The sequence below is a fragment of the Pipistrellus hanaki genome (assembly GCF_964339955.1).
Source record: "Pipistrellus hanaki genome assembly, chromosome: 8".
In the NCBI taxonomy this organism is placed as follows: Eukaryota; Metazoa; Chordata; class Mammalia; order Chiroptera; family Vespertilionidae; genus Pipistrellus; species Pipistrellus hanaki.
In genome coordinates, this window is record NC_140510.1 from 58,519,567 (window position 1) to 58,536,120 (window position 16,554).

At 34.6% G+C, this 16,554-nt stretch overlaps 2 protein-coding genes across 8 annotated transcripts in view; one reads left to right on the forward strand and one right to left on the reverse strand.

Moving 5' to 3' along the window:
* Positions 1-16,554, reverse strand: part of GIGYF2 (GRB10 interacting GYF protein 2) — a 123,517-nt gene that overhangs the window by 51,864 nt on the left and 55,099 nt on the right. The window lies entirely within an intron of this gene.
* KCNJ13 (potassium inwardly rectifying channel subfamily J member 13) lies at positions 4,942-14,849 on the forward strand. Its single transcript, XM_084891848.1, has 3 exons — positions 4,942-5,052; positions 10,247-10,720; positions 12,455-14,849. The coding sequence occupies exons 2-3, from the start codon at positions 10,261-10,263 to the stop codon at positions 13,075-13,077; spliced, it is 1,083 nt and encodes a 360-aa protein (XP_084747974.1). The 5' UTR covers positions 4,942-5,052; positions 10,247-10,260; the 3' UTR covers positions 13,078-14,849.

Sequence of the window (16,554 nt, forward strand, 5' to 3'; positions counted from 1 at the left end):
TCCAGAGAAATAATACACTTTACCATTTTTTGGTGTGTTTTACTTAAACCTCCATAAACATTAATATGAGTACCTTCTCTGTGGACAAACATAAATGAAGATATAGGACTGAAAATAAAGAAGAGACTTAGACATGGCATCTAGCCTCCTGGTCTACAGTCCAAGAACACACAGTAAATAAATGACATTTACATTACAGTTTACAAAATACACTGATCCTTATAAGTAAACACAGAGTTTAAGTCAAACATTGTCACCTCTAATTCCTATAAGAAAAGGATACCTATAGGAAGATTCCCAAAGTCACAGAGCTGAGTAGTGACCAAATCAGAAATAGAACATAGGTGTCAAAACTCCTAATCCATGGTTTACTCACAAGTTAAACCCATCAGAAGCAGTCAGAAATTCTAGAAAAACTAAAGTAGGAAGAGAAATATCTTAGATCTAAATCTAATGAACTCTAAAAGGGCAATAAATATACTATGCATAGAACAATGTGGGGACAGTTAACATCTCTAAAAGGGAGAAGATGGAACTAAACTTATTAAATGTTCTAGCAGAAATAATATATACCTCTGAAAAAATATTAAGTCCAACTTATTCAATGTAAACACTTCACTCTAGAAATTATTTTGAAAGGAAAAAATAACTTCAAGCACCATCTAATAAAATATACTTTCCAGTCCGGCCGGTGTGGCTAAGGAATAAACAGGAGCGTCAACCCAGGAACCAAGAGAACACCAGTTGGATTCCCAGTCAGGACACATGCCCAGGTTTGTGGGCTCGATACCCAGTAGGGGACATGCAAGAGGCAGTTGATCTACAATATTTCTCTCTCATTGGTATTTCTCTCTCTCTCTAACTTCTTTCATTGGACATTAAGAGAGATTCCTTCTCCCTTCCTATCTCTCTAAAAATCAATAAAAATGTATTTTTAGAAATTAAAATATACTTTCCAATTTATCTAAAACATTAAAATAAGTCCTTTATAACCTAAATGATTACAAGAGACTTGTACTTGTATAAATCTGGGTGGAGAGTGGAGGTATCAAAGAGAACTTCACCTGTATAATTTGAGTTAAAAAATATATATATATTTGTACAGGAATGGGCAAAAGTAGAGATGGAAGAAGACATATAGGTTATGATTATTACAACAGCTTTATTAACTCTGTTTTGTGTACTCACAATAATAAACCTACTTTTGCCCATCCCTGTATATTACTGATACAACTTTAAATTAGGATAAATATTAAAGTCATTCATGGGCAACTTAGAAGATAATATCTAAAGTTCCTTTATGTCTAAATTATTCTAAGATTTCATAGTGACCAGGGCTAAAAAGAGTGAGGGGCACCAACATGGCCTTAGCATTTAAAATCAAAGTTTTCCTCCTTTTACAACATCAAAGGATGTTGGGCTAGTGTTATGTACTAGTAAAATCAGGTGGTTTCACTGAGACACTTGTGCATACAGACCCTAAATGACAAAATTGAGTAACAATATTTTAGTTGGCTTCTTTTAAAAATCTTAACAGATTAATTTTTAAACAAGATCTTAAAGTAAATGCAATTTAATAATTTGAAAATTAATGCCTGAACCAAGTATTGCTAAGTTCGAGTCAGTACATGAGCTTGGGGCTATGAATCCTTGAACTGAAAGCACATTTGCGCTAGCATGTTTTTTCTTTTTTCAGGGAAAAGGGTCCAAGGTTTTTGTCAGTCATAAGGGTATCTATGACTTCCAAAAGGTAAGCACAAATTTAAAATGTGTATTTTCTATTCAACGTAACAAACACGACCATTTTTGTGAGCAAACTGTATTGTGCAATACATGTTTGTTCTTACATCACAGTAATTCAAGATGTATAAAAGGTACTAAAATACAAAGGTACTTCGTTTCTAAATAGTTTCCCCAATGGCAATGAATACTTGTTTCTGTTTTAAAGTATTCTCAACAGGATTCTTCTAAAAATAAGATTAAATTAAAACACACTATTGGTTTTAGTCTGGTCTGATTGAATAGACTTCCTAAGGAGAAAGAGCAGTAAAAGGGCACCTGTGTGCATGTTTGACACACGGCCAAACATGGTGTTTATGGAAAACTTCAGATGGAGCAAGGAGGCTCTCAGCCAACAAAATCTACAGCTGTGAGACTTGGAACTTACAAGTGCCCAAACTCCAAAAGCAAAAGTGGAATTATGGGACAGACTTTGAAGCTTGTTTATGTGCAAATTTTTCTAGCGAGTAACTTTGTATTCCTCTATTCAGATGTATAGTCTCTGATCAACACTAAAAATATTTTCTAATGCTAGAGAAACAGTGAAAGGGAATCCCACCCAGGTGTTAGTATCTACTTTCCCCCCTCACAATTACTTGTAAATAAAACTCATGGTGGCTAGAAGTGAGTAGGTTAAATTCTATATTCAAAGATTTGCAACTTTTTTCCCATCTTAACCCCCGAAAGGAAACCATCTGCTTCACTGGTGAGCATGGGTCCTGGAGACACAGCAGCTCCTTGCTAGAAGGAATAAACAGAAGGGGCTGCAGCATTCTCAGAATCTCTTTGAAAAGGCATCTCATGTGGTTTGAATGTGTTCCATATCCCTAAAATCTTCTTGCTTAGTCCCCTGCTGGTGTACACGCAGACACAGCCTGAACTATCTGGGGAGACAATCAGGTGAGCGAGAATGCAGAGCTGGAAAGACAGGAGGCACCTTTTAAAAAAGCTAAGTGCCCTACGTAAGAAGGAACATTGGAGCCAGGGCTACGAAAGTTTTGAAGTTGGGAGATTATTTGCATACAAGCAGAACACTGCACTCCACTAAAGATTTTGTTGTTTTCAAGAACAAGGTGGCATGGTTTGGGATTATATCCTGAATTACTTCAGCCAAAAAAAGAAAAAGAAAAAAATCCAACACCTTCAGGGATAGAGAACTGAATTTAATAAAGAATAACCTGCCTGGTCTTGGCACCTTGCTTAATCATTAAAATTTGAATAAAAAATAAATCAACAGATAACTAGCATTTGTTCATTCATAAATGTTTCAGAGCTATCACCAATGAGAATGACTAATTCTGACTGGAAGAGAGGGCCCTGTATTAGAATGAAACTGGCATATCATCTGTTCCAAAATCAGTTTCATCTCAGCTAATCTGGCAACTCAATCAGAAATGAATTTAACTGCTCAGGCTATTATAATGGGAGTGCTGTGCTCCTGAGTAGAACTCCAAAACTGATTACATTATCCATACAGTTAGCAATTAGGAATCACTGTGTACAGACCATAGCAAACTCAAATTATAAAAATCCAGAAACTAATACAGTTTTTCACTTAAGACAGTTCTTGATGATCATTTTACCAAATCATTTTTTTCCCCTCAATATAGGGGTGGGCAAAAGTAGGCTCATATTTGTGAGTATACACAAGTTCATTCTTGTGTTATTAATTGTATCATTCTCCATATAAACAATTGTAAACCTACTTTTGCTCACTCCTTTATTATGGAAAGAGGCTTCTAAGTTTGGTAAAATCCTTAACTATCTTGCTTGCTATAACCGCTATTCAAAACACATGGCAGATACATACACTAATACTTCGCCTTTTTGAAAGGCAATGTTACACTGTATTTACTCTGGCTTACCTCCCCTCTTTTTTCCCTCCCCTCCTCCCCCCCCAAAAAGGACACCATTAACTGGCAATTGATATCAAGTATAATTCCTACCAGCACAGACAGGAAACCAACATCACATCACAAGTCATTCCTTTATGCTTTACCTTCTCTAGTTCTGAAGGTCATAGTTTCCAATGCTGTGTCTGAACTTGTATTGAAATGTTTGGCATTAATAAAACAAAGAAGGAATTAATATATTTTTTTAGTTGTGAGGAGCGGGGAAGGAATCTACAAAGGCGGATTTTACTTTCTAAGTAGCATTATATTGGTCTACATTATTAATTTTCCCAGCAGGCCTTCCATGATTTTACTTTGAATAATCGCAGCCTTTGTTTCTAATATCCTCTTACATGTGACATTTGATCAAAGTTTTTAAATCAGCAGCTAATGGAAGTGGAGAAAAGTATTGCTCAGTAAGGTATTATATTATACAAAGCCATCCCACAGCTTATTTTAAAGTTTAAATCTCACAGATGCTTTCAGTTAAACATTATATAGATGTTAAATTAAATTTTCTGAACTCCGAATACTATGACTTAATGCATGTCATCATATTTCTCAGGGAAACATCTCCTAAACATCACTAAAGCATGCCTTAAGACAATTTTTCAGTTTTTCACACAGATGTGTTTTTTACAGATAAGTACAATGCACCAGAAAAGTTTATTCTTATTCAAGGTCTCTGTACATAGCCTTAAAAAGAAAAAAAAAAGTCTGCCTCCTTGCCACACCCAAGAAAGATTTCAGGTAACTAAATTACCTGTATTACTAGTTCTAGAGTTAGTGACAGCCAATCTGATGAGATGGTATATGAAAACTGGTAAAAATAAATTAATTAGTTCATACCTAAAAGTCCCTATCCAAGGATATCTTCCCCAAAGAAATGGAGGGGGAAAACGATTAGTAAAGGAAATACCTCACACTTCCACATGCTATATAAGGAAAGACGTCTGAAAGGAAATCTTGTAGGGAATTTTATCCCTTTGAACTTTTAAATAAATTCTTAAGTAAGATTATGCAAACTTACTAAAAACCGGTCCAGATTAGAGGGAAAAAATGCACCCCTTCTCCAAGTCAGTTCTGGAGGCTTTAACCAGAGTTGTTAAGGTTTGTGTTGAGTAAAGAAAGACCTCCTAATAAACCAGCATTCTTTTCCACATGATCAGAACTAATTGGCCCCCCTGCAGACTAAGTGACCAATCACATCAGCTTCAGCTGAAACCAACCCCCACACATTATAAACAAGAGGAATGTGAACTGTAAACCCAGTCCAAGAAGAGAACCTACAAACTAGACTTGTAAATTACCTCATCAAAAAGGCTGACTTTGTTTCCTCAAGACCTACCTGTGCATATAGTCTGACCCAACAAAACAACTGGTGAGTACATGAAATAATATTCATTCTTATTTCTTTCTTTAAAGGGAAACAGAGAAAGAAAATCTGGCAAATAGGGACAGAGCTAGATATTGCCAAAAGAGTTTTAAAACATACATTAAGGTTATTTATTCTTTTTCCTTAAATTTTTGAAATGGAATAATAGATCCGACTGAAAGCATTACTGTAAATTTTCTTAATTGTTTTATTAAATGTATAATAATTCTCCATTATAATATAGAAATGAGAAGAGGAAAAACCCTAAAAAAATTTTAGCAACTTTTAACAAAATGTATCTTTTTCTTTTGAAAGGGATTAAAGAAACCCAAATGAGCATATAAAAACAAATGACAAAAAGAAAAACTTTGTTTTTAATTTTTTAATCCATGTTTTAAGCATGGATTACTGGAAGTAGATGTTTCTGCAAATAAGAATTTAAAAGACTCTCAGGGCTTATATAATAGAGTTAGAACTCACACTGTTTGCCCTAATTATGGAGGGACAAGAAAGACAATTTTAAGACTCCCTATAAGGTCTTAAAGTGTTTCTACCAGATGTGAAAAAATACATAGTAATACTGTAATCATTTAACATTTGTTGTTATAGCCTGCATCTACACTGTTTAATAGGAATTATACTACTACATTACAACATGTTAATAAAAGACAGTTTTTAAAGCTATAATCTAATGAGTAGAATAAATCCATTATTTTGATGACCAATGAAGCAGCCAAACTACCATTTGTATAAAGCACTGTATTTTTCCACCAAAGAGTGGGCACAAATGTTACAGCCGCAGACAGCAACACAAGCAAACCTTCCCAATCTCCAATTTTACTTCCTACTGGGATCAAGATAAATACAATCAAAACAAATGAACAAATTCATAGATACAGAGAACAAACTGATGGTTACCAGGAGGGAAGCATGTGGGGGAAATGGGCAAAAAGGTGAAGAGATTAAGAAGTACAAACTGCCAATTACAAAGTTAGTCACGGGGATATAATAACGCAGCATAGGGAATAAGTATATTGTAGTCAATAATACTGTAATAATGTTTGGTGGGTGACAGATGGTTACTAACCTTATTGTGGTCATCACTTCGTAAGGTATATAAATGCCTAATCTCTATGTTGTATACCTAAAACTAATATAATTTAAAAATAAAATTTAAAAAACACATTGTGTGCTTATAGGGATATGAAAATTACTTGGAATTTAATAGCATAAACATAACATCTATCCATCAGACACTAATAGAGAAAACCTATCAGCCTAGGGAAATGGTAATAAGTTTACAAACATGTAGGGTTTTTAAGTATCATGTTATTTAATACCCTCTTCTTTCCCTTTTTAATATAAAGAATCCTGGCCAAGGAAATTGGGTGGCTTTCCCACACTGACAAAGCTATGTAATCAACACAGCCAGAAACTGGCCAGCTAGATTCCCCATCTTGTCTTCCTTGTACTACACTTAGTGAATACATGAGTCCAAAGAATGGAGTCATACAGGGTAATCTGTTAGGCAGAAATGAAAATCTTACTTCCTCAACTATTCCACTCTGCAACACGATCTAGCAAGATTGCTTTGCTGCTCTGATATTAGCTTTTTGATTTTCCTTTCCAAAGATTTTTCAATGTATGTATAGTTATTTAGCTGCAAGAGAGAAAAAATAAAATTATAAAAGCCTAGAGCAGGGGTAGGAAACTTCTTTTCTGCCAAAGGCCATTTGGATATTTATATCATCATTCATGGGCCATATAAAATTACCAACTTAAAAATTAGCCTGCTATATTTGGTCAAACATCTAATTAACTCACCCCTAATGTTTTGGCAGGACCAGACCAAATGACTTCACAGGGCTTACATGGCCCACAGATTGGGCATTCCCCAACACTGGCCTAGAGCATGAGTGCTATACGTAACAATTCTGAAAAGGCCGAAATGAGAATAATTATTAGCTATAGTATGAATAGAAAGGCTATCTCCCAGGTAATGAATTTTAGAACAAAGCAGGTTGAAAATTAAAAAGAACTGCTTGGCCTGCACGTCTTAGTGGTTGAGCATCGACCTATGAATTAGGAAGTCACTGTTTGATTCACAGTCAGGGCACATGCCCATGTTGTGGGCTTGATCCTCAGTGTAGGGTGTGTAGGAGGCAGCTGATCAATGATTCTCTCTCCTCATTGATGCTTCTATCCCTCTCTCTCTGAAGTAAAAAAAAAAAAAAAAAAAAAAAAACTTTTTAAGAAAATCAAAAAGAATCATGTAGATTTCTCCCTACCCAAAAATTACTGTGAAACAAAAAGCAATCAGTGATTCCCCAAGTGGAATAAGCACTAGTGTAAAGTTCCTCAATGGACATTTTCACACAGGCAGGAAGAAAGAGTAAAGAACAATGCCATGGACGATACAGAACCATGCAATGGTTCTGACATTCTTCAAGTGTCAAAATGTCTTTAATAAAATTATAATATATTTTTAAAATTATTTTCTTATCTGGCAAAACACAAATTTGGCAATGCCATATAAAAAAAAAACTCTCCTCTCCACATTTTGCTTTAATTCTACTAGTCTGCAGAATCCTAGACTGACTATGCAGTAATTCTGATTGTACTAATCTACAAATCTTGCAATGTGTCTTCCTTAAATGAAAATATATTTTTTTGCCTGCAAATCATAGGTCTGAACCTAAGCAAACATTCCTGAAAAACAAATATTCTGTAGTGGCTCAAAATTTGTTAAATAAAACATTGTGTTTCTTTATGAAGGCTAACCAGGGCCAAAGAGGCAATATAGCACTAACTCTGAACTATGGACTTGGTATAGGATTCACCATTACTTACTACTTTGGTGATCTTAGGAAACTAACTGTGCCTTAGTTTCATTATCTGTAAAATGTGCATACTAATGGTACTTTTACTGTGAAAGTAAAAAAATTTATTAATTACAGTAAAGCAAATAATACTAATTTGGTCAAACATTTAATTAACTCACCCCTAATGCCTTGGCAGAGCTTACATGGCCCACAGTCTGGGCGTTCCCCACACAGAGAAGGTACTCTGGCCAGGCATTGGCTATTGGCTTCATATAAGTTAATACAAGTGAAGTGTTAGATATGATTCCGGGCACACAACAAACAGAGCATCTACTAAAGATAATAAAACATCTGCTGTCAGACTTTTTGTGAATGTAATACCAATTAACTTGGGAGACTTTCATTTCACCAAACTTTCTAAATAGAGATCTTGTAGAAAAAAAAAAACAAACCACACACAAAAAACCACCAGCTGTGAAATTAGACAGATTTGGTTAATAATTCAAATAATCCAAGGCCCCCATCTGCCTGTGTACATTTCTTTTATCTGCCTGCTCCTTGTGACTTCATCTGTAAAATGGGATAATAATGTCTATCTTGCTGAAATACCAAAGAATTAGAGATAATTCTAATTACAAAAGCCTGTAGCAGAATGCCTATTCACAGTTGTTGTATTATTTTCAAAAAGGCAGAGAGCAGGACTCCTAAAACATTTAAAGAATCTAGCAAAATGAGTCATTAAATAGCTGTGGCAAGGAAAATATATATACTAAGTAAAATGATGATAACTTGTTAGGAATAAAAAATTACAAAACATTAATGCCTACATTTTAAAAAAATTTATAATATGAAATTGAAATGGCTACCTAATCTAAATAAGTTTATCAGTCATTTTAGTGTTCCATCAGTAACTAAAATATGGAAAAAATATAAGAGACTGTCTCTAATATCACCAATAAACGATAAATGAGCCTTAAGACAAAAGAGAAAGTATATACCCAGCTGGGCAATGTTCAATTCCAACAACACAGGATAGAAAGGATCCAGTAAACCTAAACAGCAAGCTAAGTCTAGTAGTATATATGCCTCTAGTCCACTTAAGCATTAAAAATCAAAAGATAGAAGGACAGTGCCTTGCAATACTTCCAAGGGCATCTACTTCTAAAGGAAAAAGCAAAGAAAGGAGTCAAATATAATACCTACTACTGAACTATAGCAAAAAAGAGAGGAGTATTCAAGGAGCAAAGCAGCATTTCCCATTCAATTCCTGGTAGCCTCTCTACACAAGTCTCAAGATGCGAAGATGGTCACATAGAAAATATACAGTATATTTCTATTCACCACACAGAGAAGAGTAACCACTGATAAATACTGTTTACAGCTAAAAACTAACTATATTATCTTTTTTAAATTACCATTTCATGTAGTAATGATTACTTTAGTTCATTAAACTTGAAGCTTTACTTGCTTTCAAAATTAATATTATCTAGGAATCTACCTAGAATTCCTTATTTTGCCAAGAAAAAATTCTCTACCCTATGATCAGCATTGAGAATATTTTAAGAGGGCATCAATTAATCAGCCAGGAAAGAAGAGTTCATAGTGGCAAAAACAAGTAAAACTTTAACTAAAAAGCATTTATTAGAACTATGACTTTAAAAGTTAAAAGTTTAATTTTGTCCTAGCACTAAGTTTGGTGTCAACACATTTGTAGACAGTTTAACTTCTAAATGATTTCTATTTATTTACACAGAGAAACACATATATTTAACATTTCTTATAATTATGAATTTTCCATAATTATAAATCATTACATAATTATGTAAAGTAGTTATTTACACATAATTTTTAGTCAAGTTAATAAATACTCAATGTCTAAAAGTATGTAAGAAAGTTACAGGGGTGTCAATAAGCCATGAACCATAATCCCAACCTTCAGAAATTTGAAAATGTTAAAATGCCAAGCAATATTTTAGCAATTACTCTAGGAAACAATAAGAGATATCCTAAGGCAATGGTCGGCAAACTCATTAGTCAAGAGTCAAACATCAACAGTACAACGATTGAAATTTCTTTTGAGAGCCAAATTTTTTAAACTTAAACCTCTTCTAATCCCACTTCTTCAGAGTAGACTTACCCAGGCCATGGTATTTTTGTGGAAGAGCCACACTTAAGGGGCCAAAGAGCCGCATGTAGCTCGCGAACCACAGTTTGCCAACCACGGTCCTAAGGCAAACCATTATTAACCACTTTATGAAAAGAGACAGTTGCAGATTGGAAAAGCCTGTCCAACAGTCAAGAAAGCATTCCAAAGAAATTGCATAGCGAATGAGTCTCAGAATGTATTAACATTAACTGTAAATCCCTTGATTTCAAAGATTTACAGCCTGAGATGGATGGCAGCAATTGCAAGGTTAATGCTCCTCTCCTAAATCAGAGATACCGAAGGATGGTCACCAAGGATGGCCACAGCACACTTCAAATGGATGGCGCTCAAAGAGGTCTTGTCTATCTTCGAGATGCTTGGGGAATCCTAATGGACATGCGCTGGCGTTGGATGATGTTGGTCTTTTCTGCTTCTTTTGTTGTCCACTGGCTTGTCTTTGCAGTGCTCTGGTATGTGCTAGCTGAGATGAATGGTGATCTGGAACTAGATCATGATGCCCCACCTGAAAACCACACTATCTGTGTCAAGTACATCACCAGTTTCACAGCTGCGTTCTCCTTCTCCCTGGAGACACAACTCACAATTGGTTATGGTACCATGTTCCCCAGTGGTGACTGTCCAAGTGCAATCGCCCTCCTTGCCATACAAATGCTCCTAGGCCTCATGCTAGAGGCTTTTATCACAGGTAATTGTTTTTGTTCTTAAAAAAATGTATGAAAGTTCTAGAAAGGGTATAGTCAGTAATTAGCAACTGTGCTTTAGAATCATTTCTTTGCATTGTTAGCAGGTAATGTCTGAGATTGAAAAGAGAATCTAGGGACAAATGAGAGGGGGAACTATAAAAAATATGACTCTAAATTTTACCTATTGGAACTTCTTAAGAAAAAAGACACTAACTTGCAGCAACATGTTATGCAAAAACAAACAAACCACAAAACACACACACAACTCTAAGAAAAACTTTTCAGAGAAGCTAAATATTTCATTAAATAAATGAATAAATATCAGCACATATTTTGACATTTTACCTAATGGAAAAATTTGATATTTTAAACTTGGCTAGAATTTTCTCCTTTAGGTTCCCTTTTTTTAACGTTTATTAAATACTAGTGAGTCCAGAGCACCAAAGTCAACATTGTATGTACATACATATAAGTATACAAATTCTTAGCAAATGCTAAGAAATATAGACACAGAGGTTATGAAATTTTGCTTAGAATGCAGCAACAAGTAGAGCATATGTACTTTTTATAAGTGGTATATATACAAGTAAAAAATTTTTAAAAAAAGAAAGAAACCTTGGTCTTAACAAGCTACCCGGTAATAATCTGAGAAGGTAAGCAATGGCTATATGCAGGGTGATATAGAATGAAGTCCCAGTGTGCCAACAAATGGCTCCACAATCTGTAACAAATCACTTAACCTTTACAATAAGAGTTCATACACTGGGTTAGTCATTAGATAAAATTTAGAGGATTTATGAACTTAGGTAAGAAAAACTTGCATCTTTTTTCACTAACTTCTAACTGAAATTTGGTATTTCCTTTGATTATAAATATAGGCAACAAAAAAACAATAACATCAATAAGAACTTTGATGCAAACAGAAATCACAGATATTTTCATATTCACACTATTATATAATACTTCAACATTACAGTACTAAATCCACCACTATTTTGTTATTTAATGTACTAGTAAATCACACATAGCACTATAACACATTTTTTAAACACACTCAACCAGATTTCAGTATATTTGAATTTTTTGGTACATATCTTATTTGTATGAATTTAAAGCATAATTCCATAAACCTCCCTGCCAAGAAGACCTGTGACACAAAAGCAGTTAATTAAGAAGCTTTAATCTATAGCTCGTAGGAACAAGAAGGATGCATCTGAAAGATGCTCTGAAATAACCTTAGAGACAGAGTCTTCTTTTTAAAAAAAATGTGTATGGAGATAAATTTCAAAGTTAAAAATTCTTTAGTGTATCTATGGTCCCTTCCCCACCCCAAATCATTCTACTTTGAAATTAATCTCTATGTAGGCTTGAGGTAATTTGTTTGCACTTAAACTGAATTTGTCACTTTTTTTTTTTAAAGGGCAGGAATATAGGAAATAACTATTCTTTGACTTTGAAACATACTAGAGGATAAAGTTTTACATTTCTGTGTAACAAAATGAATTTTGCTTATTTATTTTGAAATCATAATTTTTTTTTAAAAAAAGTGTATGAACACTTTCAAAATTTCTTCAGGCAAATAAGACTATCCAAATTAATGAGTTCAATTCCTGACTTATTTGGAATGCATGGCACCAAGAAATGTATTACCCATTTGATATACCACTCTCATGCAGAAAACATATTGGCATGTAAAGTAATCATTCTAAAAAAAAACTTAATGGTTTCTAATTTAGGTGCCTTTGTGGCGAAGATTGCCCGCCCAAAAAATCGAGCGTTCTCAATTCGCTTCACTGACATGGCAGTAGTGACTCATTTAGATGGCAAACCTAATCTTATTTTTCAAGTGGCCAATACTCGACCTAGCCCTCTAACCAGTGTTCGGGTCTCAGCTATACTCTATCAGGAAAGAGAAAATGGAGAACTCTACCAAACTAGTGTGGACTTCCACCTTGACGGCATCAGTTCTGAGGAATGTCCATTCTTTATCTTCCCACTAACCTACTATCACTCCATTATACCTTCGAGTCCTCTGGCTACTCTGCTCCAGCATGAAAATCCTCCCCATTTTGAATTAGTTGTGTTCCTCTCAGCAATGCAAGAAGGCACTGGAGAAATATGCCAAAGGAGAACATCCTACTTACCCTCTGAGATCATGTTACACCACTGTTTTGCATCTCTGTTGACCCGAGGTTCCAAAGGTGAGTATCAAATCAAGATGGAGAATTTTGACAAGACTGTTCCTGAATTCCCAACTCCTCTGGTCTCTAAGAGCCCAAACAGGACTGACCTGGATATCCGTATCAATGGACAAAGCACTGACAATTTTCAGATCTCGGAAACAGGGCTAACAGAATAAGATGTATTCACAGCACCCTATTTTTTAATGTATTAAATATATCCAGCCAGTTATGCAGCTACTTTTCCTTCATCTTATCTCATGTTCTTTTTTTTTTTTTTTTTTTCCAATGCTGATTACATTTCTCTGATTACATCGAGCCTAAGCCCATAAAAAATGGCTAATCTAACAATACACATTCTGGAAATATAGCATTCTACTTTACAAAGATTGTATCTGTGGTTATCTTCTGAAATCAGTGTTATCTCAACATGACATATTTATACAGAAATGTTGGTGAATTTATAAAGATGTGGTATGATACCAATGGTGGAGGTAAAATGGACAGTGAAGTTTAACATAGCTAAGCTCTAAGAAAATCAACCATGAATCTCTCATTTTCATCTGCAAGTTGAAGCAACAGTCTAGTTTCAAACCTAGCTTCCTAAGTAGATAGATGATTTCACAGTATTTAGTGAACATCCTTTTAAAACTTATTTTTTCAAGACAACAAAGATCATTCCTTTGGTTCTTTATACTACAAAACTGGGGAAATAATATCCCCTTAGATTTTAACAACTAATAACAAAACTCTATAAGAAAAACAGCAAAAATATAGATTTATGCATAGCTCCATAGACATTTGAGCATGACACCCAATCACATGTTCATACATTTGCGGCAGAATATGTGATTAGAAAAAAAGAATGTGCTTAGAAAAAATAAGCACCAGCTCAAATGGAACCTGTGGGGGTACTTTTGATAAGGAGATTCAAAATTATATCTACGTTAAAGCTAACTGCATAACAATAAAATAATTTAAAAAGTATAATAAAATGCTCACTAAGTGGCTTGCAACCTAAGTAAAAATATTCCCTTCCTACTTATGATCCATTCAATGGTATATATACACATATATAAAAAAATGACAGCTCTAAGTAACTCATAAATGTACATATTTATATTTTAAGGTTTTATAAACATAAAGGTTTAGTTAGATGTAATTCAACTAGGAAAAAGTATCCAATAGATAAAGCAAAAAATAATTAGGCAATGAAGTATTTTCTACCCCAAATTCCTGTTTCCAACTTGAAATAGTTTTTTCTATAAACAAAAAATGAGTGTTTATTCACCAGTAGGAGGTTGGACTAGATAAATCTATTATTTATTTCCAAATCTAATACCCCTGAAAATTATGCTTTCTCTGCTTCAATTTTTACTTTATAGCCCTTTTCCTTACACTTCCAGTTTAAGACTTTCCTTTATATACTTTTCATTTCAATAAAAAATCCAACTGTCCTCAAACAAAACAAGAACCAAATAAGTCACCCTATCAAATTTCAAATAGATGTGATTGCTCTTCTATTCTGAAATTTCCCTTATTCAGGTTTATGTGGGAAAAGTGAAAGATTAACCCTCCCTCCTGGTGATGACCCACGCAGCAATAAGCTCTTGAAATAAATATTAGCTGAGTAAAAGCAAGCAGTTGTGAAGAGCAGGGCCCAGCAGCAAGTCACATTTTCCTCTTTGACCAAAAGGAAAAGAAATTAAGAAGAATTTTGGAGTGTCTAAGACTGGTAATAGCAGAAGAATATCAAGGATGCAGAAACTTATTATTGTGAACTTTGGCTCTTTGAACATCTTAGGTATTCTTAATTTAAGTACTAGCCAGACCAACAGATTTTTTTTCGACCCAAAATTATTGTAACAATTAGACAGCAGTAATTCCTATTTCTATAATAAAGTAATAAGATTCACCTGACCTGTGAAAATAAAAGTTATATCAAGATTTACATGGTATGTTTTTTCCTAAGTGCTCTATGTCACTTTCATAGATCACAATTACAACAGTTTAGTAAAATTTCCCAAAATGACAAAACAAAGGGAATGAGAAAGATCTGGGATCTAAGTCTCCCTTATAAATGCAGTAAATTCTCCACTGAAGTACACTATTTACACATTAACTTTGTATCTGAAAACTAGAATGACTTACCCCTGCACCCACCCTGACCAAAAAAAAAAAACCTCTCTAGTTGGTACACTAACGCTATTTTTAAAATATTTTAAAAATAGACAACTAAGAACTGCAATAAAAAACTTTTATCTACCTTTTTAATTTCATGGCATACATAAACTAATTACTAAAATTCTAAGGCACACCAAAAAAAAAGTATTATATTTTTTGCCAATCTGACAAAAAAAAACATCCCACAACGGTGTAGTTCTGATTCATTCGCACTGATGACTACTGTTGTATTGGCTTGTTGTCATTTCTCTGTGTCTTGTTGTGTCTCTTCTTTCTGCTTCTTTTTTTTTTAAATCTTCACCTATGTTTATACTGTTAGGTTTTTTTGTTTGTTTGTTTTGTTTTTTTGAGAGAGAGAGAGAGAGATAGAAAGGGAGAGAGAAACATCAATGTGGGAGAGAAATATCAAGCAGTTGCCTCCCATATGACCCCCAACTAGGGATCAAACCCACAACCCAGATATGTGCCCTGTTTGGAAATCAAACCCATAACCTTGTGGTGTATGGGATAATGATCCAACTAGCCAAGTCACCTGGCTAGAGCAGTTGTCTTTTTTACTTTTGACAATCTAAGTAAGCAAAAAGAGGTCAGTGCCCCTGACTAAGTAGTCAAGAATTGCATGTTTCAAAAATTCTTGCAGCACACCAGTATGGCATAGCACATCAGTTGAAAATCACTGGTCTAGGGGGTTGAAAGCTTCCAAAAGTACAGATCATAATTCTTTCACTTAAAAGAACTGGTTTTTACATTAAGGATTAAGTTTTCTAAGAGCGTCAGCCTGAGAACCAAAGGGTCCTGGGTTCAATTCTAGTCAAGGGCACATACCTCGGTTGCAGGCTTCTCCCTGGCACAGGCCCTAGTCAGGGCTCATACAGGAGGCAACCAATCAATGTGTTTCTCTCACATCGATGTTTCTCTCTGTCTTTCCCTCTCTTTGCCACTCTCCCTAAAAAGAAAAAAGAAAAAAATATCCTTGCGTGAGGATTAGCAAAAAAAAATAAATAAATAAAGGATTAAGTTTTCTGCAAAGGTACTGTTATCATTTCAGGAGAATGGAGTGCAAACAGAAAGAGGGCGGAAATTACTGGGAGATGGAAATAGTAGCTCATACTTCCTGGCTGCACAGCTCACTAACCTGGACCACCTGGGAGCTCAGAAATGTATCTTGGATACATTATCAGGAAGATCATGTTAGATCAACTTAAATCATGCTTCTGGAAATCAATGCATATACCATGATAGTGCCAACAAATTGAAGACAAGAAGATACTGAAAATCATAAGGCCTAGTTTTATTTACATACAAGTCCATATTATGAAATGCCAGCAGAGACCTAATAACCAAAAACTGCTTTTGGTCTTCTTCAAAGTATTTCACACCAAATGCACTAACTGGTGTCACATTGGGCTGTGAACATATTGGTATCATTTGGACCATTTCATATTTTTTAATCATCTTTTCATTTCATCCTC